The 21,913-nt window shown below is 35.5% G+C and overlaps 1 protein-coding gene across 3 annotated transcripts; it reads left to right on the top strand.

The window, feature by feature from the left end:
- The first annotated feature begins 45 nt into the window (after positions 1-45).
- Positions 46-21,809, top strand: rab11fip4b (RAB11 family interacting protein 4 (class II) b). Of its 3 annotated transcripts, none has more exons than XM_073851563.1 (14): positions 46-311; positions 7,773-7,984; positions 8,128-8,316; positions 9,523-9,651; positions 12,151-12,186; positions 14,206-14,305; positions 15,482-15,585; positions 15,822-15,962; positions 16,517-16,598; positions 17,238-17,375; positions 17,866-18,024; positions 18,383-18,460; positions 19,226-19,369; positions 19,987-21,809. In XM_073851563.1, the coding sequence occupies exons 2-14, from the start codon at positions 7,800-7,802 to the stop codon at positions 20,104-20,106; spliced, it is 1,605 nt and encodes a 534-aa protein (XP_073707664.1). In that variant the 5' UTR covers positions 46-311; positions 7,773-7,799; the 3' UTR covers positions 20,107-21,809. The 3 variants fall into 3 exon arrangements, with proteins under 3 accessions (XP_073707664.1, XP_073707663.1, XP_073707665.1); XM_073851562.1 differs by having other exon boundaries at positions 7,768-7,984; XM_073851564.1 differs by lacking the exon at positions 18,383-18,460 and having other exon boundaries at positions 7,768-7,984.
- Positions 21,810-21,913: the final 104 nt, after the last annotated feature.

Here is a 21,913-nt window from a genome sequence, read left to right as displayed (position 1 = left end):
TGGCTGGAAACTCACAACTGCTGTCAGAGCTTCTGTGAGAAGGAGGGTGTGTGGTCAAGCAAGCCTGAATTGAGCAGTGAGTTTCAGAAACAATTAGATTCATTCAAGAAGTGAGCAGATGAACATAGTCAGCATAAGGATTCTCTCTCTTTTCCTTGACTGTGGATTACAATAGTTAAGAACTTTCGAACAGAAGCTACCAGTGGATTAGGCCTCACCTGTTTGGATTTCAGTTGGATGACAACAGTGGATAGTAAAAGTGGACTGCGAGGAGTGGAAGAGATCATGGTCACTTGGCTGTGAGAGTCAGGGTAAGAGGAGCTCTTTATATTGTGTTTGACAGAAAGAAGGAAAGGACCAAAAGGAATATAAAGCATTGATGTCAAGGGTTTCATGTTTGTGTTGCTCACTCATGGATTACATTTACTTGTTCCCTTCTCATTTTTGTTACTTCTCACACTCTGTTTCATTTGTTTCTCCCCTAGTCTGACATTCTTTACTACCACTAATATGCCCAGACTTGGTCTCCTACCTTGTTCTCTGTGTATCTGTCTCTCTCTTATTGTTAAACTGTCTGATTGCCCTGCAGTCAGTTGATAATGAGATTAATTGTTAATTGAGGGCAGCTGGCAACTTGTGTGTGCATAAACCTAAAAGTAATTTATAGTAGCGGCAGACATAATCAATATGTAGGTCAAATTATGTTTCACAGTTGTTTCTGACCTTGACATTTTATTGTCTTTTTTGCCAAACATAAATTTCCTTTAAAAATTGAATTCTTGCGTATAGCCTACTTTCTGTATGTGGAAGGCCCCATGAGAGTGATTAATATTAGAATGCCATTCACATGTTGAATACTTTCCATATGTACTTTAAAAAACCTGGTAGAAGCTAGACTGTTATGAAGTTTTGTAGAATATACTCAATATAATCTCACAATCTTGTCTAAGCTAACAAATATAAATTCGTAATCATATAATTGACAATAATCATGTTCTTGGAACACGTGGAACACAGCTCATCAGGTAACTAGACCAGCTTGAGCCATGACAGATCATTTAAAATGCATTCTAGGTGAGTGTTTTAGATATGATTTGAGTGTCACTGAATATGGGTGTCAGTTGCCTAAATATCTGGTCTGTAACTGAAACCAAACACAGAATTTCCTTTGAATTGTAGCTGTCTAGTTTATCTCAAATTAAATAAGATGTCAAAACTGCTGCTGATAGTAGGCTTTGGAGAAAGATCACCATTACACTTGAATTTACAAACACATAACTTTGTATTTTAAAGGTAAATTGTTAATGGAAGTATGTAAATGTGTTTGAGACAGTGTGGCAGCCCTGCTGTCACTATCTATCAACTTGCTGACATTTGTTATATCACCTGTCCCTCACCCTTACAAACAGTCTTTCTTTTTCTTTCTCTCTGCTGTCTCAGTTAGTTTGAGTCTGCTAAATATAGACAAGGCAGGACCAGGGTACACTTGAATTTAATTGCCCACTTGACTTTCCACACACTTAATGTTTTGTGTAAAATATTAACGCACCAACCTGCATAAAAATGTCTGGAAAGCTGACAGAACTTATATTTTGACCACTGATGAATTGTGATATTTTTTTATTTAGTAAGAAAAAAGAAGAAGAAATGTGATATTTAAAACACCTACAACATTTATTCAATATGTATGGCATTCAGCGGCAGACATTCTTTGAGAAATTTTAGCTTTTTTGGCAGGTGTAGTTTTAAAAGTACTCTTGAAATCCCCGTAAGTCTTTTCTGTATCTCTGTGTCAAGACATCTCTCACGCAAAACCCTTCGGCTTGAGTTACCACTTTAGCACAGAGCAGGTTTCGATGCACTTTACAAGCTGCAGTCTAAACAAAGACCAGCTGTATGTTTCAAAATAAATAAACAACCGGTATAGCAGCCAGGCACAATCTACACTGCACATATATACAGATACATATAGCACTACACAGAAATAGTATGTTTATAAATATATATATATATATATATATATATATATATATAATATATATTTGCTAATCCATTAAATGCACTGTTTAAGTCTGAGAATTATGCATTTGGGAAGTAAACCTGGTCTTGGCAGGGAGTTTTCGCTATTGCAAAAACCCTAGTTTGGGAACGTTGCGTAGTGTAGTGTTTTTTTTTTTGTTTTTGTTTTTTGGATTGCAAAAATTGCAGTGCATCTCATGGTGACTCATTGGTTCCTGTGCATCAGCTCGGCCTTGACGGATCTTTTTGTTTTTTCCTGGGTGTGTGTGGGAGTGAAACTGTCTCCTCAGCTGAGTGAGATGTGAATCAGTATGATACATTATACTGTAATCATTATAAAAACGGAAAATACACTTGTCACCTCTGTTCTAAAACTGCGCTGATTACAGATTCTGAGTATGTAAGAAAATACCATGAGATGGCATTTGGTCAAGATGTATGTGCGGCACTATTAGACATTTGCCAATACTCCCAATAAATTCTAACATATGATCTCAGCCTGCCTGTTCACACCCAGTTGTGCCAACGTGCAAATCTTCTCCCTGTCTCCTAAAATGATTTCACAATTCGCTGAACAGGCCCCGAATCAGTGCTCTGAATATTCTCATTAGAACATACTGTCTCACTATTTTTTAGATTAATCTATTTAATCAATCTATTATCAGATTATCTCTAATCAGTTTTACTTAAATCTAATAAATATAATAACTCTTTATGTAAAAGACTTTGACGTTCTCTAGTGTAATATAGACATTTTAATCATAGATCAATAACTTATATAAGACAAATATCTTTAAGATGTAGTGCAGCTAATTTAGCTGTAACATCATTCTACCTCCCATAGGCCATTTAGTATTGTCCAATATGTTTCTGTGCTTAACAGCTGACAAATAAGAGCATTTAATAGAAATCCCTCTGCATAGTAATCTCCCCTCCCTTTATGTGACACAAACACCTGAGCCTGCTTTTGGGCCAAATATAATTGTCAGGTTTTGTATAGAGTGCAAAACCTGTTGCTAATAAAAAAAGGCTTACTTTATTTATTTATTTATTTATTTATTTATTTATTCATTTTAAAAAAAGATTTTTGAAACAAAAAAGTTACGTGTAAAGTATGGTTAATATCAGTTTGGTATAGCAGAATGAAAAAGTAATGTGTTCAGATTTTGCTTCCAGAATTACTTTTTTTTTTTACTTCAGTGAATATGTGTCATAGTAGATTTATTTTAGGTCAGTTTCTGTATAGGGACATACCTTAATTCTTTGGGTACAAGAAAGCTATGGCATTTTCACCTTTCTGCTCAGGAAAAAAGATTATTATTTTTTTAATAAAATGTTTTAAAAGCAGCCTATTATTATTTATTTTATATACTATTATTTATTGCACTAAAACTGTGGTTTTATTGGGTTTACTTAAATTTACTTAAATTTACTTTCAGCTACAGTATACCAAACATGTTGTCATATAAGAATTTTCTTCTAAGCATACAATTCACAAAAAAAACTGTTTGTGCTTCCTTAGAAATGTAAGTTTAGTCAACTTGAAATATATAGGTGTATTAACTAACAATTTCGGTATTTAAGTTATCTCGTGTCCAATCCAGGGAAGTTATTATAATGGTTTTTTTTTTTTTAATCGTGATGGCTTTTTAACAGGGATTTGTGTTATTGAACTTTTATTTGAAAACCTCATAGTTCTTGAGATATAATGACATCTTAATATAGTCTGGTGGTGAATCTGTGACACCATCTCTAATACACACATTTTGTGTGTACCTTTACAAACTAAAAGATTAAGGAAAGTGATTTAAATTCAAGGTAAAATCATCCATTGACTGTGTACACTAATTAACTTCACCAAGAATTTGAAGAGTCTATGCATTATATGGGTAGTGCTGTTGCATATTTGACTTGCTTTGATTCAGTTGAGTAAAGAGGCCTGATGAGGATTGCTATGAATTCTCTAGGCAGTGAGAAGTTAAATGGAGCTTATGATGATAAGCTGTTAATAAGATGGAAATGAGAACAGGGCCCGGGGGCTCTTTGGTTCAAGGGCGGACATGAGACGTCACATTCCAAAAAGGGTCTATGAGACCCTAATGTACACTATTGATTCTGTAGTTGTATTTAGCCACACCCATTCTGCCCTAGAGGAGGTTAATGTTTTTAATAATTTGTCCTTAGTGATATTACATGAGTTTACCTTCCTAGCTTCTGTTGTTGCAGTTCATGTAATTACCTGACTAAACCAGTTTGTTGTTTTGGGAGCAGTGTTTCACCCTGCATAAAACAGAGACTTCTCTAAGAATGATGTAAGAGGCAGGTGGAGAAGTTTGTCTTTGCTTAGCTCTTTCTTGTCTTACTTAATCCTAGTATTGTGTTTGAATCCACAGTAACAAGTTGTTTTTCCCCCCCTTCTTTTTCACTTCAGCTAGTTTCGAGTACATTTTTTTCTTAATAATTATGGCACCTCTTGATTTCTGTCTAAAGTAGACCCTGCTTACTGTAACTGTTTAAACTGTTCAGTTTTGCGTACTGTATTCATGAAACAGCTGCCCACAGTGGCATTGAAGCAGTTTGCTGAAACCCATTAAAGTATTATGTAGAGGCTAGTGGGTGGTATGTTTGTGACTTCTTAATGCATCTGTCTAATTTGACTGGTGGAAAACTCGCACACTTCACAGTTTTTCAATTCTTAACAACATTGTGTTTGTGCTGAAAATAGCTTTAGATATTGTACTCAGTGACAGCTGGGAAAATCATGAGATGAGAACATAAAAGATGTCTGTGTGTGGGCCGACATATGAGTGTATATGATAAAGAAATATCTTTTCAAAATATAACTATAACAAAAACATATGTACCACATTCTTAGAATGTACTTACTGAGTTCATGTTGGTTTTATATTTAATATTATACTTTTTAATAACATTTTGTAAATGTTTAGTTAATACATTTAATGCCATGTGGTGTAAACTATACAGTAAAAAGTATATTTTTTCATGTTAGAGTACACATCATTATATTTCAATTTGGTTTTTAAAAATACTTATTTTTTATTAAATTCATTAATAAATACAAGTAGGTTTTTGATCAATTGCACTACATGATATTTTACAACTAATCTTGCCATAAAATGTGAAGTTATTTGATATTTTTTGTATGTATTTTTTAATGAATAGATAAATGATAATACATGAGCATCACAACACTAGCACATATGCTGTGATTGAAATATTCACATCAAGAGAGATACTCCTGATCACTCTAATGTTTTTCTTCTCCTTTTTGTTATCCTGACATGGCTATTTGAAGTGCCCTCATGCTCTGTTTACCAATTGTTTTTTCAGCTGATCAAAGAAAACAGCAGAAAGTTTAACATAAATCTACGTCATAACAAATACAAACATTAATTTTGTAGAGTCATGTCAGGTCTTGTAGGTTCACAAAGAACATGTTTTCACACAGCATGCCTTTTCAGTTTCATGTATGCCATATTGTCTGAGTAAGGGATTACATAATGTTTGCAACTGACAAGTGTTCTCAACATCTGAAAAATACACTTTTTTTGGGATGGTAAAATTATTTTAGAGACGATTATGTAATATTTTTCTAAAGGGGCATTGCACTGTGAAATGCTATTGCCTTTTGTGCTTTTTACATTTACATTTACATTTATTCATTTAGCCGACGCTTTTATCCAAAGCGACTTATTGGGAATTTTTACAAATGCATAATAAAGCATTCAGTATGCCTGTACAGATCACTTTCTAGCATTCAGAGTGGATGTTGGCATCAGTTCTGTAAGAGCTTCCTGCAGGGCTTTGAATGTCATGTTTCAAGTCGTAGCGAGTTGTTTGCATTTATAATCAGGTGCTCAAACATACAGTAGGTACACATACACATACCCTGCTGTTATGAGACAGTCAAGGATCATGTTGTGGAGGAGGAGATCTATTCACAAATACAAGAGCACATAATTACATTTTGTGACCTGTTCGAAAATTGGAGAAAAGTGCGTGTTTTGTGTGCAAGGATGAAAGTGGGAGAAAAAGTATCTCAAATCACTTTGTGTGTGTGTGTGTGTGTGTGTGTGTGTGTGTGTGTGTGTGTGTGTGTGTGTGTGTGTGTGTGTGTGTGTGTGTGTGTGTGTGTGTGTGTGTGTGTGTGTGTGTGTGTGTGTGTGTGTGTGTGTGTGTGTGTGTGTGTGTGTGTGTGTGTGTGTGTGTGTGTGTGTGTGTGTGCTCAGTGCTTCTGTGTATGTAGGACCACTCACTGTTCAAGCAGCCTGACCACACAATGGCATTTTGTATCCCTGCCCCCTCATGTTCAGCACAACAGAATACTAAAGAGCTCTTTTTTTTCTTTCTCACACACGCACACCCACCTGCTGTGTGCTCACAAAAGTGACTGTTAGTTGTAGAGCCAGTTTGGTCAACCATTGAAGAAGTGTGAGATTGATTAAAAATTGGGAAGAGATTATGCTTTAGCAGTTCTGTTCATTCTTCTGCAAAGAGGGAACATTGCTGCCTGCCACATTTAAGCTGTGTAGCTTTTGTTTGTGTTGTAGTTCTGTCACGTTTAAGAGTCCTTCATCAATTCCTTCTGTGTTTTTCAATGCCAAGGCATTTTACGAGCAATGTACTTTCGTCTGTTTCTTTCTTCTATTTTCTTTATTTGTTATTCAGTGTTGGGGTGATACAACTTAACTGTTTTTTTTTTTTTTTTTTTTTTTTACAGAAATGTTACAAAACCAAGTCAAAGTCATGTGGCCCAAAAACATTTTTAAAAAGCCCTGACTCATTAACCACATGACTGTTTCAAGATCAATAGGTTTCTGAGACATAACTGTATTTGTAAATATTTAATTTCTAATATTTGTTTAAAAAATTACCTTGAATAATACACTTAAAAAATTTGTAATGATTATGATGGTTACACCTTAACCCCTTCAGACCCTGCCTCCATTGAAATGGACATCACATGATTTTTTTGTTTAAACCAATTAAATTTTATGTTTTTTTTTTTTTTATATATATAAGCAATGCCTAGTCACTGATTGGTCCCTGATCAACCAATCACAATAAAGATATGACTTCTAACTAACCTTTTTTTCCCACATTCTTATTGAATTGTTCATTCTTACAGTATGTGTTCTTTCCAAAATCTTAAGCACTAGTTCAACTATAGTGCACAAACTCTACTTATTATGTATGGTTAAAATATGAGGATTTTTATTTCTCTTCAGTCCTAGTGTCCATTGTAGTGGACATGAGGAAAATCTAATAAAAAATGAGTTGGCACAAATCTTTCTTTTTTTAGACTCATTTATATGTTGGAGAAGTGGATAAAAAAATTTGTTCAGTGAAAAAAATGCAGGTCTGAAGGGGTTAAGCAATTTTTAGTATAGGGTATAAATGGTATAAAAGATTTTTGAAACCAATATGAATACAACAAATTTAACACCAGATTTTTAAAAGTTTCTTTTCTTTGTTATGACCCAAAATTGTCTCTAGTCACTAATATTACTAACATATCAAATGAGTGAACTGTTGATATCCATATTCACAGCTTGTGAGGCACCAAAATAGGGCTGTGGTTATCATGGATAAATGCTGTTGTCACTCCTAGAGATTTTATCCCTGTCAGACATCCATGCGTTCATGCTATTTTCATAATTGATTCTATTCTTATGTAACTCAAGTTGGGTGTTGTTCTAACAGTCTAATCTCTTTTGCTTTTGATAGTACAGTCAGGACAGGTTGGGCTACCAGATATCATGTCCACCCAGGAGTGCCCAGAGAGTCCAGTGCTTGAGGATGAGGAGGGTGAGGAAGGAAGAGGGGTGGAGAGAGAGTCGGACAGAGACAGCGCAGTAGACAGCACTCTGTCGTCAGAGATATCGGATGGAGGCAGAACTGGAGAAAAAGAGGAAGGGATTGGGCTTTGCCTCCCAGGAGAAAAGTAAGTGCTTTTATCATGATTTCTTGGCATAATTAAATAGTATAATTATTGCTTTCACTGATGTTAAGTGAAAAAAAACCTAAATCTATAGAAAAGTACGTCATTTTTTTTTAAAATTTCCATTCCTTCTTTAATTCCTCAAGGAATGGTCAGATGTATAATCGCTCTGAGACTTCTGATCATTCTACACGTTCATCTGCCTCATTAAATGAGGAGCAGTTTGAGGACTATGGAGAAGGAGAGGATGGAGACTACACTCCTAGCAGCCCCTGTCCAGACGATGAGATCCGCATTAATGGATGCTCAGATCTGGGCTCTTCTGTTTCCTCAAGGTGTGTGTGCATGTAGTTTTTGTTTTATTATTTTTTTATTAATTTTTTTTTTTCTAACCACAACTGTATTGTCTCTCCCTTTGACTGCCCCAAAGCCTGTTTTCAAAGGGATTTACTGTAAAATGAAAGGATGATTAGTTTAGAAATCCAGTTATCTGCCTTAATTACACAAGATTTCTTTCAGCATGTTTATATTAGAGACTGTATTAGTGGATGGAACTATCTGACTGTGGGAAACTTTTTCACTATCAAGGAATATGTGTTATGGTTCTTTTTAGTCCTGACACACTATCCAAAAGGCTGGATTTGCTATGTCAAAAATCAAGTTGCAGTGAATCCCTGCTTTTAATTTTATTATTATTATTTTAAGCACACAGTAGAAAAACATTTTTGTGCATTTATCTTGTTGATCAAATTTACTTGTTCTAAACTTGTTTACCTGTTCCACAAAAGCACCACATTCTATTTTGAGCAATTTAATAAAAAAGTAAAAAAAGAAAGCATTTTACCCCTCCTGTCTGCTCAGCCATTATGTCTTTTTTAACAGGTAGATGTTGATTTTTAGTATATACCAGATTAAACAAGATAATCTGTTTCATATGATACATTTTCTGTCATCTAATATATAACTCAAAAGTGAAATGTTTATTTTTTTTAGCCTAATAGTTTTTTTTCTTCATGTAAAAATGCTTCATATTTGTACACAATCCACTTCCAAGCATGGTGCTCATTTATCATAATGATTGCATTCTTGTACCTAATTTCTAAGTGATCAAAGTGATGGTGTTACAACTTAGTGATACCACCATCCCCCAATCTTCTCTATCCAAATATGTTTCTTTGGAAGTTGCATATGAAATCTACTTGGCTACTGTTGAGGCATGTTTGAATAGGCATGACGCTTCTGTGGGGGAGATTTTTTTTTTTTTTTTTATCAGACTTGGCTTACTATACTCTTAAAAATAAAGTTTTTTTTTATTGGCATCAGTTCTTTTGTAGTTTTTTAAGGAACTGTTCACTAAAACGTTCTTTGGGGAACCAAAAATGGTTCTTCTATGGCATCACTGCAAAAACACCCTTTTGGAACCTTAATTTTTGAGTGTAGAGAGTCTCAATTTTGATTTTACTTTAGTAATTTTTTCTGCATTCTGCTTGTGTTGTTTATTGAATGTGTTCGGTCTCTCCCTCTCTCCCTGTTTCCTCCAGTGCTGGTCAGACTCCTCGGAAGATGCGCCATGCTGGTGACCAGATGGATGTGTTTTGCTCTCATTGTTGTAAGAGGGTCAGTCTGCTGAATGACCTGGAGAACAGGCTGAAAAACCTCAAAACCAACAGGTACAGCATAGACTACAGTTTACATCTGTTATAAAATAGAATCTTTTTCACACAGAGGGTTTTGTCATACACTGGGTGTACGTTCATCAGGAAGACTTGTTAGAGTCAAACCTTTGAAATTAGGGGTTAGTGGTCATTGACTTGTCTAGTTTCTCTTTAGTAATGTAAAAGGAGTGACCCCTCACATCTGGGAAATAAGCTTTCAGTGGCTTAGAATCCATGTTAGAGGCGCTTTGGGAGGATTAGTGGTTATCAGTTCTTCATTGTCTTCCTGTGGGCTACAAAAGCCACAGTGTAATAGAGGCAGGGTGTTCCTCAAGGAGTTAATGTGAGTATATAAGAACACAACTGAGGTGGGCTCTGATATCTTGCTGCAGTCTCTCTGCACCACTAATGATTCACTTTCTTTTCCATACATCATTCAGCCCACCACTTTAGAGCCCATTAGAGCTTTATTAGGCATCTGGAAATGGGCTACACACATCCACACATTTATCTGACTTTATCATTCTGTATTTTGCTGTCTCTCTTTGTCTCTGTATCATTCTTACTGACATCCACATCCACGCATAAACAAACAGGCAACCCCTTCTATGGCTTTGGATACTTTTCTCTTCTTTTTTATCTTGCCAGTTTCAAAGACTTCCAGTGAGTTTACTTCAGCATTTTCTTTTGAGAAGGCTTGTAATTAGCTTCTCATATCTTAGCCTTTCAAAACTGAGGATGAAATGGGAATTGGATCAGATAGACCGAGGGATTTTGGGGAAGGGAGTCTCATACTATAGAAGTGGAAGAGAGAAAAAAAGACAGGATGTTGGGATGGAGAGAAGGAATGAAAGCTAAATGCCCTGTCAGCAGGCTGCTTCAAGAAATGCATCATTACTTCACACCTCATTCTGTCGCTGCTAGAAAAAGCTATGTCGGCAATAACTCTGAGTGTGTGTGTGTGTGTGTGTGTGTGTGTGTGTGTGTGTGTGTGTGTGTGTGAGAGAGAGAGAGTAAGTGGGAGAGAGTTTTGTGTATTAATCTTTAGTATGTGCTATCCCATAGAAATTCTTAATATTTTAATTCTGATTGGACAGTGAAGACCCTAAAGGGTTAGTTTACCGAAAAATGAAAATTAGCCCACGATTTACCCTTCAGGCATCCTAGGTGTATATGACTTGCTTCTTTTAGACGAATCCATCTGAGTTATATTAAAAATTATCCTTGCACTACCAAGCTTTAGAATGGCATAAGTGGGTGCTTCTCTTCATCAGTCCAAAACAAATCCAATAAAATGCATCCATCCATAATAAAAAGTGCCTCACACTGCTTCGGGGGTGAATAAAGGCTGTAGCGAATCAATGTGTTTTTGTAAGAAAAATATCCATATTTTAAATGTAACATTCAATGGTCATACCCAGAAGCAGCTCCAGGCGGATGACGTTGGATGTCAGCATTGCGCATATGCTGGCAAGTCTCAATGTTTGTTTACAGGAGCGAAGGAAGCAAAGTTTCCTTATTGTAGCAAAGGAAAACCAGTCTCCTCTTGGTTTATATCGTAATCCTTTGACATTTTCCTTTACAAATCCTTGTTTTGAACTTCTAATTCGTGACCGTTGTTTTGTTTTGATCTCTCCACGGTTATGCGTGGCGCATACACAACACTGATGTATTATGTCATCTGCCTGGAGCTGGGTACGACCAGTTGGCACAAGCTAAATTAAAGTTATTCTTACATTTTAAATATGGATTTTTTTTATTCAAAAATGCACCTTTATTCAGCCCCCGGAGCTGTGTGAGGCACTTTTTATTATGGATGGATGCACTTTATTGGACTGGTTTTGAACTGATGAAGAAAAACACACGCCTTTGTCATTCTAAAGCTTGGAGGTGCCAGGATAACTTTTAATAGAACTCTGACTGAATTTGTCTGAAAGAAGAAAGTCATATACACTTAAGATGCCTGGAGGGTGAGTAAATCATTGGCTAATTTGCATTTCTGGGTGAACTAACCCTTTAACAGTTTAGAAAGGAAGCCATTAAAATTTATGTCATTCCGTTGCTTTCTGCCCTTGTTGTGTTGATCTCCTCTCGAGTAACTTTTACTCAAGTAGCAGTTGTATATTTGAGTTATGTAACAAACTCCTTCAAACACTTTTTGTGAGCTTTAAGGTTGAAGGTATGTAAACTTATGTTCGTGTCAGGGCCGACACTATATTCAAATATGTTGTGGGCGAGTCTGTGTTAAGTGCAAAAGATGTCCAAAAATGGAATGAAGCCACTTTCACTAATAAATGTACAATTTGGTGTCCCATTACTTTTTTAAGCATTAGACACATAAATCTCATGTTTTATTATTTCATTATCTAACATAAAATTAACTGTATCAGCCCTATAATTAGGTGATTTTGAGCTGTTCCACATCAGAGCCTTTGACCATCTTGATTGATCAAATAACTAAAAAACCTGCTAATATGTTGAAGTTCTAATTAGCTCTCATTTTTTGTTTTCCAGCCCAAACAGAAAGATCTCCAGCACTGCATTTGGAAGGTAGGTCACTCAATATTGCTCCGCTCAGTGTTTGTTTGTGCAGTCTATGCTGCTGTTAATCATTTATTGTGCTTGTTTCCAAGTCCCTCACTGCTTTGACTGTGAGCACCTCCTGTGGTTTAATAAATGTTATATGATAATGTTGTGATATCACTAATAAGCTTGAGATGTAAATTTTAGCCTGATTTAGAGGTTTTAGTGAAAGTTTATGCTCCAGTGATATGTCAGTTGAAGATTCACAATAGAATAAAAACACATAGGCATGGAAAATTGCTAAAGATGTGCTCTAGACCAGTATTTGCCAAACTTTTTTGTCTTATGTACCCCAACAGCTCCTCAATAAGGTCACATCAAACCAGAAATGTGACCCTAGACCACAAAACCAGTCTTAAGTGTCAATCTGAAAGCTGAATAAATAATCTTTCCATTGATTGTTTGTTAGGATAGGACTATACTTAACCGAGATACAACTATTTGAACATCTGGAATCTAAGAGTGCAAAAAAATGTAAATATTGAGAAAAACGCCTTTATTATTGTTCAGATAAAGTTCTTAGCAAAGCATATTACTAATCAAAATTAAGTTTTAATATATTTACGGTAGTAAATTTACAAAATATCTTAATGGAACATGATCTTTACTTAATATCCTATTGATTTTTGGCATAAAAGAAAAATCTATAATTTTGACCTATACAATGTATTTTTGGCTATTGCTACAAATATAACCATGCTACTTATAACTGGTTTTGTGGACCAGGGTAACAAATGTGTTCCTCATGTCAGCGTATCTCTAATAAGTCTAAATCTGCTTGAAAATTACTCATTATTAATATTGGAGGTATTAAATTGATTTTTATTGATTTTCTGGACTTAGAATGTTATGGTGTATATAATAGTTGAGTTATATTGTTAAATTTCATTAATAAAGATTTGCATTGACTTCAGTGATTGCACCCCATGCTGATACAGTTTGAGAAATAAGCAATCTGTGTTTATTTTACTGAATTTGCTACATTAGTTGTGTCTATTTTTTGCGATAGAGAGTTGTTGTAAAGAACAGAGTGTGCTAGAAGTATCATCCACTTACACACTTTGTTTCAAAACCTTTTCAAGTACCCCTATAGGGCATGGATACCCCTGGTTGGGATTCACTGCTCTAGACATTTCCTTTGTGTTTAACTGCAAGAATTTGATCAAATGTTGTGTGGGAGTGTAAACGCTGGGTAGCAAAAATTGTGTGGGTGAATAGCAGTTTTTCTTGTCCCTTTGGCAACCAGTCACCTACTCTAAATCACAGTGACAAGATGAAAGTGGCCTGCCACAGCTGACCTGAGTGTTAAAGAGAGGGAGAAAGCAGAACCACAGAGAGAGACCAGTGTCATTTGTATAATGGATTCTCACATGTGAAGTCATTGCTTTATTGAGAATGACACACAGCAATAAAACAAAGTGACAACCAGGACCTGACTCTGCAGAAGAGTTATGTGAATGTGTGTTTGTGTACACGCAGGATTGCGGCTCTCAGAGGCTAATGCAAGTGGGACAAGAGAATAGTGTGCGTGCCTGCGCATGCGCTTGTGTCTTTTAGACGAGTACCGTTTGGTTCTGTGTGGGTGGGTCGATTGGATCGGACACTGCACCAGCTCTCATAATGCCTGTACTGGTCAGTCCCTTCTCTCCCTCATCACTGCAGTGCTCCTAAAGATGCTCAGGCATGGAATTATAGATTCATAGAATGGATGAGTGGTCTGCTGCAGTGATGCAGCATGGGTAGTGTAGTTTGCAACTATTGATGCTGCAGTGTAGTCCAATCCATCCATAGGTCTGAGCGGAGAGGTAAGTGGGACGATCCTCTTGCAAAATACAGCAGTCAGCTTGGGATCTGAAAGCTGAGGGTGCACAAAATGAACTGGTGCGGTGTGGAATGAATAACTTTAATGTTTGTAATGTTATTGTGATGCACTATAGTATTTTATGATTCAATTATTTTGTTTACATGTGTATTTGGGTCCAACAGGCAGCTGCTTCACAACAGTAACCTCAGCAGTAGTAACGGCAGCACAGAGGATTTGTTCCATGACAGCATTGACTCCTATGAAACAGACATTACTGAGAAGGTAAAATCCCCTCACAGCACACTCACTTCCTTCCTGAACACAGCCTTGTGAAGAATGCATCACCAGTGCTGACTATCTTTGGAGTGTCTTTTTAAACACGCGCTTAGTCCTGATCTGCGCTCAGAAAATCACATCCGTAGATGTAAGCTTCTTAATGCAGGGGGTCAAATGGGTACAGATGATGCTGATGACTTAAATTGGATTTTGTTTGTGTCTGGGTGTGCGCTGTTATGTCCCAAGGGTTGATTATAATCAAACAGATTTCAGAATTTTTCTTTTTTGTTTTATATGAAGGTCATCAAACTGTCTTGGAAACTTTATGCCATGCATTTCTTTTGTCTGCTTCTCAGTTGCCCTGAAGATTTTTGTGTTTTTCCTCTCCTTTCAGACACTCCTTTATATTTGTAAAATATGAAAAATCTTTATAAAACAGTTATGAGTTTTACAGTATATATAATTTTGCCTTAGAAAAGGAGTCTACTCATTTATATTTTTACACAAACATAAAAGCATAATTCAAGATACAATGGAAGTAATGTTGTGGTGGAAATTGTAGATTATGATGTTTCATAAAAATGACAGAATTCTAGTTAGTTTGTAAAAGGTGTGCTTATTTTCTAAATACCCACTGGGCCAAAAGTGCTGCTCTTTTTTTTTTTTTTTTTTTTGATTTAGGGTCACCTTATAGGGGCATTCTAAATTAGATTTTTTGTTTTGTTTCCAGCCAAAATATCTAAAAATTCCTTAATCAAGAAGGATTTTCTAGACAAGTAAAAATTATTTTCTAAGTCAAAAGAAGCGAGTTTTTGCTTAGAACAAGCAAAATAATCTGCCAATGGGGTAAGCAAAAAATCTTATTTAAAACAGAAAACAAGATTATTTTTCTTACCCCATTGGCAGATTATTTTTCTTGTTTTAAGCAAAAATGCACTTAATTTTGAGTAGTTTTTTTCTGAAAACAAGACAATAATTTTTATTAGTCTAGAAAATCCTTCTTGATTTAAGATTTTTGTTTAGATATTTTGGCTGGAAACAAGACAAAAAAAAATCTAAGTAAGAAAAGCATTTTTTGCAGTGTGTTGTTTTTTTACTCTTCAGTGCTGGCAGTCATTCAGCACTAATTCAGAGCTGTTCTGCGAGTAATAGTAAGATTTGCATATTGTTACTTTGTTACAGGTGAGTTACTTGGACAAGAAAGTGACAGAGCTGGAAAATGAAATTCTGATGAACGGGGATGTGAAGTCGAAGCTGAAACAAGAAAACATACAGTTGGTTCACAGGTAAATTGCTACTCAAAGTCCACTCGCCCACTCTTAGACAAAGTTCATTTCATTGGAACTATGTTATATTTGCATACTTGTCTCTTTAAAGAGCAGATTCTTTCCACTAGCAAAACCTTCAATGAAAATATTCCTAACAAATGTTTTGCATTTGCTAAATGCTAAAAGGTCAAAGAGGGCCTCAGCAGGACTGACAAAAAAAATCCATGATAATGATGAGAACTGTGCTTCAACAGGATTCACGAATTGGAGGAGCAACTAAAAGACCAGGAGACCAGAGCAGACAACATGATGGAAGAGGAGCTCAGGAGACACAGAGAGGCCTACAGCCGAATGGAGAAAGACAAAAACACACAGATAGAGCTGCTCACAAATCGGTTAGTTTATCCCAAGACCTTAACTGCAATTTTTATTTTCTTGTTTGCCAGTAAAATTATCCAAACATCTTTAAAACAAGGTCATTTTTAATAAATCTAATCATGGTTAAACCAAGAAAAATGATTTGCCTGTGGGGTAAGAAAAATAAACTTTGAATTAGAATTAAAATTAAGTACATTTATCTTGGTATATTTTGGATGTTTTTTTAATGGAAAACGGGGCAAAAAAACGAATATTATTTTTTTCCCCCATGCAGTAAACACAATAGCGCATTTAATTTTATTCTAAAGTTTTCCATTTTCCATTCCATTGTCCCACTATTTTTCCCCCTCTTCCTGGGAGTTTTTCCAGGATTAATGCACTTTAATTACAAAGAAAAGGGTGTTTATAAGGGTGTTAGACAGAAGAGCAGTTGAGCCACTGAAGGAACCATTACATTTCATCCAGAAATCTTCATCTAGAGATTTTGATTCTCAGGGCCATAGAGCAGTGGAGGCTTATTGCAAGAATATGATGGATGGCTTGTTTTTATTTTATTTGTTCCCACTGGCAGAGTACACCAGCTAGAGGAGGAAAATGGAGAGATGGCAATAAACATGCACAGACTGAAAACCCAGTCAGAGAAACTGGATGAGGTAGGACATTTTTATTATACATAAACTAACTTTTTAGGAGAAAATGGAGGATATTGACCATTGTGATTTAGACTGAAGGAGATGCAAAAGAGGATGTGTGAATGCTTGTAATAATAGTGCTTGTTTAAATTTTTTGAACAAAATTAGTTATTCACACCTGTTAGTCTTGCAAATCTATCTGAGAATTCCCACTCTTTCAAAATGATGAAAGCTATCTATCATTTTCAGAGGAGGTCTGTGCTTGTGCGGAGAATCGAAGAATATCAAAAAAAAAAAAAAATCTTTAAATTTTTTTTTTTAATTCCTTATAATTCTATGACAAATATGCATGTCTGTTTGAATTCAACCAGTCTGAGATTGTAGAAAGGGTTTACCAACTGAAAAAAGTAACAATATGAACATATAATTATGAAAAGTAGTATAGTCTGTGAAAAGTTTTTTTCTAAGCGTCCATAAAGCCAAAAGTGCTCATAGTTGGAAAACAAAACAGGCACTGATGAAGGTATCTTATTTAATAAAATATGATTACATCAAACATATTTTTAAATATTGGCTCACAAAAAATGACCAAATAGCAGATAAATAAATGACCAGATCTAACTGTTTGTTTGCATAAAATGTTTGTTTATGAATGTGTAGGAGAGACAACGGATGACAGATAAGTTGGAGGACACAAGCTTGCGGTTGAAAGATGAGATGGATCTGTACAAGAAGATGATGGACAAGCTACGGCAGAACAGAAATGATTTTCAGAGAGAAAGAGATACCATGCAGGAGGTAAAACCATGTGCAACAGTTTCCAGTGGGCAAACATTTAAAGAAATTGCAGAAGTGGCAGTAAATTAAATAGTCAAATTATTTAGCAAGCTCTCAAAAGCTAGGTTTGTCTATTTGTGTGCTAATTGTTTTAAGATGTATGTAGTCAGCCAAAAATATTATATTTACAGTTTGAAAAAGAGTGGCAGAGCCTTGGGCAGCTTTAGTTGCCCTCAGGCTTAAACGGGAACATATTGAACATAGCGTAAACATGCACACATACAAGTCAAACACTGAGAAGTTACACAAATATTGCGAATACTAAGAAGCATATTCTATTCACTAGTATATTGAAATTAATATGTAAATTTAGTCCAGAGCCACCTTTATGTTTTATTCTCCCTAAAGGCTATACAGCAATCATGTACTTGACTGTCACATAAGAATAGTAATGTTATCAGTTTGATAGCTTGGTGCTTTTTCTTATTTTTTTATTTTCATTTATGTTCAGCTAATTGAGGACCTTCGGCGAGAACTGGAACACCTCCAAATATACAAGCTGGAGGCAGAAAGAACAGGGCGTGTCCGCAGATCTTCCTTTAGCCTATCAGAATACAGCACTCGAACACGTGAGAGTGAGCTGGAACAGGAGGTCAAGAGACTAAAACAGGTGAGAGAGATGGAAAGCTGGTAACTTGATCTTTTAGCAGGTGAATTTCCTGTGGTGTTGGCTACAGTAGTTCTGTGTAGTCAGATCTTTGAGAAACAGAATGAGTGCAAATTATTTTGCATTTTCACACAAAACTATGCCTATCATTTAAAAAAGAATATATATTTTTTTTCTTTCTATATAATTGTTGTTGTTACTTTTTAACCTCTTGGAACTGAATGTAAAAGCTGCAAACGTAATTTAGACAGTCTCCACTTTTTAAAAAGCAAAGAAAGCACCATAAAGCAGCAATACCAAAATAAACACTTTTTTTATCATCTGTCTCTTATTTAATTTTATTTACTCTGTGTATATGCAGAGGAGCGTTTCCAAGGACATGCCCTTTGACCTCCAGCAGCTTGTGTATGCTCGGGCACGACTCTGTCCGAGTCTGATGGTAAACTGTAATTTCTGTGCAGACTTAATATCATTTAATTAACCACTAATGTATTCAATCACAATGAGTTTATTTTTGTAGACACGCCTTTTCACTTAACATCTAATATAGCCACACTTTTTTGTAGGTTGTAGATTTTGTAGTTCTGTGTTCCAGTCAAAAGAAGGAAATAACTACACAATACCACAGAAGTGCTATTATACTAAATATCATCACCATCACCTCTTGCCCACAGCCATGTCAGAGCCATGTTTCTCAAAGCTTTCTGTTGTCATACCAATTTAATTTCCCATTTCCTGCACTGCACCGATGCTTCAGCCTTAAGAAAACACTCCTCATCCATTCAAAACTCATTCACATACTGGGGTGATAAAAATAGTGAAATGTCCCAGTGTTATTATACTAAATATGAGCTCACTTGGACACCACTTGAACAATCATATTAGAGGACTGAAACTAATTGTGGTATAAAGTAATATAGCTGTTGCATTATTGTGAAAATAAACATTTAATAATGTTATGTTTGGTATATGTCTCTTATAAAAAGATTTGATAATTTTTCTAATCTACAGTCATTGCATAATCTTTTCAAACCAGATCACCATAATTTGCAAACTACTGTTTTCTTTTGCCAGCAGATGCTGGCCTAACCACCAACTCTCTTGTTTCAGTTAATAAGGCCGCAATAAGGAAAAGGAAATGCAAGATGACTCTTGGATCATCTTTTTGGGGTAAATTGTAACTCTTTTCTCTGTCTTATCACAGGAGAACCAGAAACTGAGGGAGCAGAATGAAGATCTAAATGGTCAGCTTCTCAGTCTGAGCCTCCATGAGGCCAAAAACCTGTTTGCCACACAAACAAAAGCGCAGTCTCTGGCCATGGAGATTGATCATGCCTCCCGTGACCAGGTAAGAGAAGCAGAGGACTTTGTTCTCACTATTCTAAACAAAGAGCACTTGATTTTGATCTACTGATAAAACTGGATAATGCTTGAGGAAATCTGTAAATAAAAACACCTTTTAATGTGTACCAGTGAGGAACAAAACAGTTTGAAGTATGTTTTTTTTTTTTTTAAAGTCCTCTGAAAAGGGCCTGTGGTACCATATACAGTATAAACAAAATAAATAAATTTTGTGAGGTACTTAAAGGAAAAGTTCAACAAAAAGGTGAAGGTTATTTACTCACTGTCATACTATTCCAGTGGAGGAGAAAAACAAACAAACAAAAACTAAACTCTACTAATTAATACGCTTTCTGTCTTGTGAGGAACACAAAAGGAGAAATAAAATGGAATGTGTTTTCCGAAGTGTTCAGTAGCATAATTGGGACAAAAATATTTTGAAGCCACCAATAACGATAAGGCCAGTGTGTTGTAAATTTAGACTTCCTCATTATTGTCAAATTTCATTCAAAATTTTTAATTTTTGGCAAACTTTTCGTTTATTGGAAGCTTATAATGTATTGACAGCTTTTGTCCAATTAACCAGACCATTATATTATTCTAAAATTGTTTTGATTCCCACAGTTGATGGAAGCCCTCAAGGAACAAGAGGAGATAAACTTCCGACTCAGGCAATACATGGACAAGATAATTTTATCCATTCTGGACCACAACCCATCTATTCTGGAAATCAAAACCTCATAAGCTGTTTAGAAACTTAACAGTGGATCTAGAGCTCCCCCTGAGGTAGCACTGAGCCTCAAATAACTTGTGCCTCTGAATGCACAATAACTACAATGTACTGGTGTTTTGTGCACCTTTCTCATGCGATAAAAAATCTAAAATATACTGGTGAAATATTTCATGCACTTTTAAAGGGCATTTTTGCTGCTCTGTACAACACAAGGGAGTTTTCACTGGAATGTCATTGTGGTTACTGAATTGCACCAACTAATATGTGAATATATGACACTGGATGTTCACACAGTGTATTTGTGTTATATGGATAGTGTATGTTTGCTGAGTTTGCACTGGGATGTGATTAGAGGTTGAACGATAAACGAGAAATAACTACCTATTTGATGGCTATCAAAGCTTGACTTTTGTAGGTATATATGTACTGGTTTTGGTGAGAGAGTTTTTGACCGTCTTCCTACTATATTATATGGCATGTGAGGGAACGATGTAAGAAGAGACAAATGAGAAGAATAGAGGAGAGGTAATCGAAACTGGAACTGGAACTTGATAACACTGCCTGTTGTAAAAGAAATCCATTTTAGAGCAGGGCAATGCTCTTCTAGTCTGTGTTTGCAATGTAACGTTGAGATGTTTATTCTGACATTACGTGCAGTATGTGTGCTTCGAAAAGGAGTGAATTGCAAGAGGCTGAATGTAAAATGTCATTGTGAATGTACCAAACAAGTAGTATTTCAGGTTATTTACAGGCTTTAGCATAATAGTTTAAGACCTGTCTGTTCATCAGCTGAGTTATGTTCTTAATGGCCTTAAAGGGACTTGCACTTGTTCTTCCAAACTAAAACAATATTCAGTTAATAATTTCAAATGCAACGTTCTCATGATTTTCTATAATGTGATTTACAAATAAACATACATCAGATAATGCAGGTCTAAAACACAGAAAACTGACATTTGTGCTTCTATCCCAGGAATGTTTCATATTTTGAATATCAGACATTTTGGACTATATGTGATGACAATAGCAAGCATCTAATTTATTCTGTACTGATCTAGGCTTATGTTCAGCATTCATATTTTGTCACATAAATGCTTCCTATTTCCTTGTAGTATTTGTGGCTTTTTACTTATCAGTTAAAGCTCAAGTAGACCCTTTTTCAGTCACGCATTAAATAGTTGCTGAGCTATATTACACTTTATACATGTGTCTGGTATTTTTAACAACTTGTAAATAATGTAAAGAAAGACCTTTTTACTTGTGCCACTCATTGCTTTTACATTTCTCAATTTATTTTGTGAATATTTTTAGTCGTGGAAACATCATGACAAATGTCTCATTTCTTATTCTCTTTATATTTATAAAGGAGATGCTGGAGAAGGCGGCAGTATTAGTTTTGCTTGTTTATGAGAGAGTTTAACTCAGTGGCACAATATGCTGAATGGTGACGATTTAATCCAAAAGAGGGGTATCTGTACAGTTTCACAAAATGTATACTAATTGCATTTCATTTTTTTGCATACTTGATTCATCTAAAATACTTTAACAATACTTTGACTGTGGGCTATTTCTGTTTCAGATTTAGATTAGTCTCTATGATCAATATGTGCATATAGGCATTTACTTTTGCATGTCAGGTGTTACTGAATTTACTGAACTTGAACATGAAAAATTAACAAACTGATCCTTTAAAATAAAACAATACAAAATTCCATATGTGGCTTAAAGGGTTTGGTATTAGTACATGACCCTCTATTCATGACTGATGCAAACAGAATCACAGTAGGCATTAAGAGAGGTTTATATTATATGAAAACT

Source organism: Garra rufa, chromosome 12, assembly GCF_049309525.1.
Source record: "Garra rufa chromosome 12, GarRuf1.0, whole genome shotgun sequence".
NCBI classification, from domain to species: Eukaryota; Metazoa; Chordata; class Actinopteri; order Cypriniformes; family Cyprinidae; genus Garra; species Garra rufa.
Note: the sequence above shows the minus strand (reverse complement) of the source record. Positions and strands in the feature narration are given on the sequence as shown.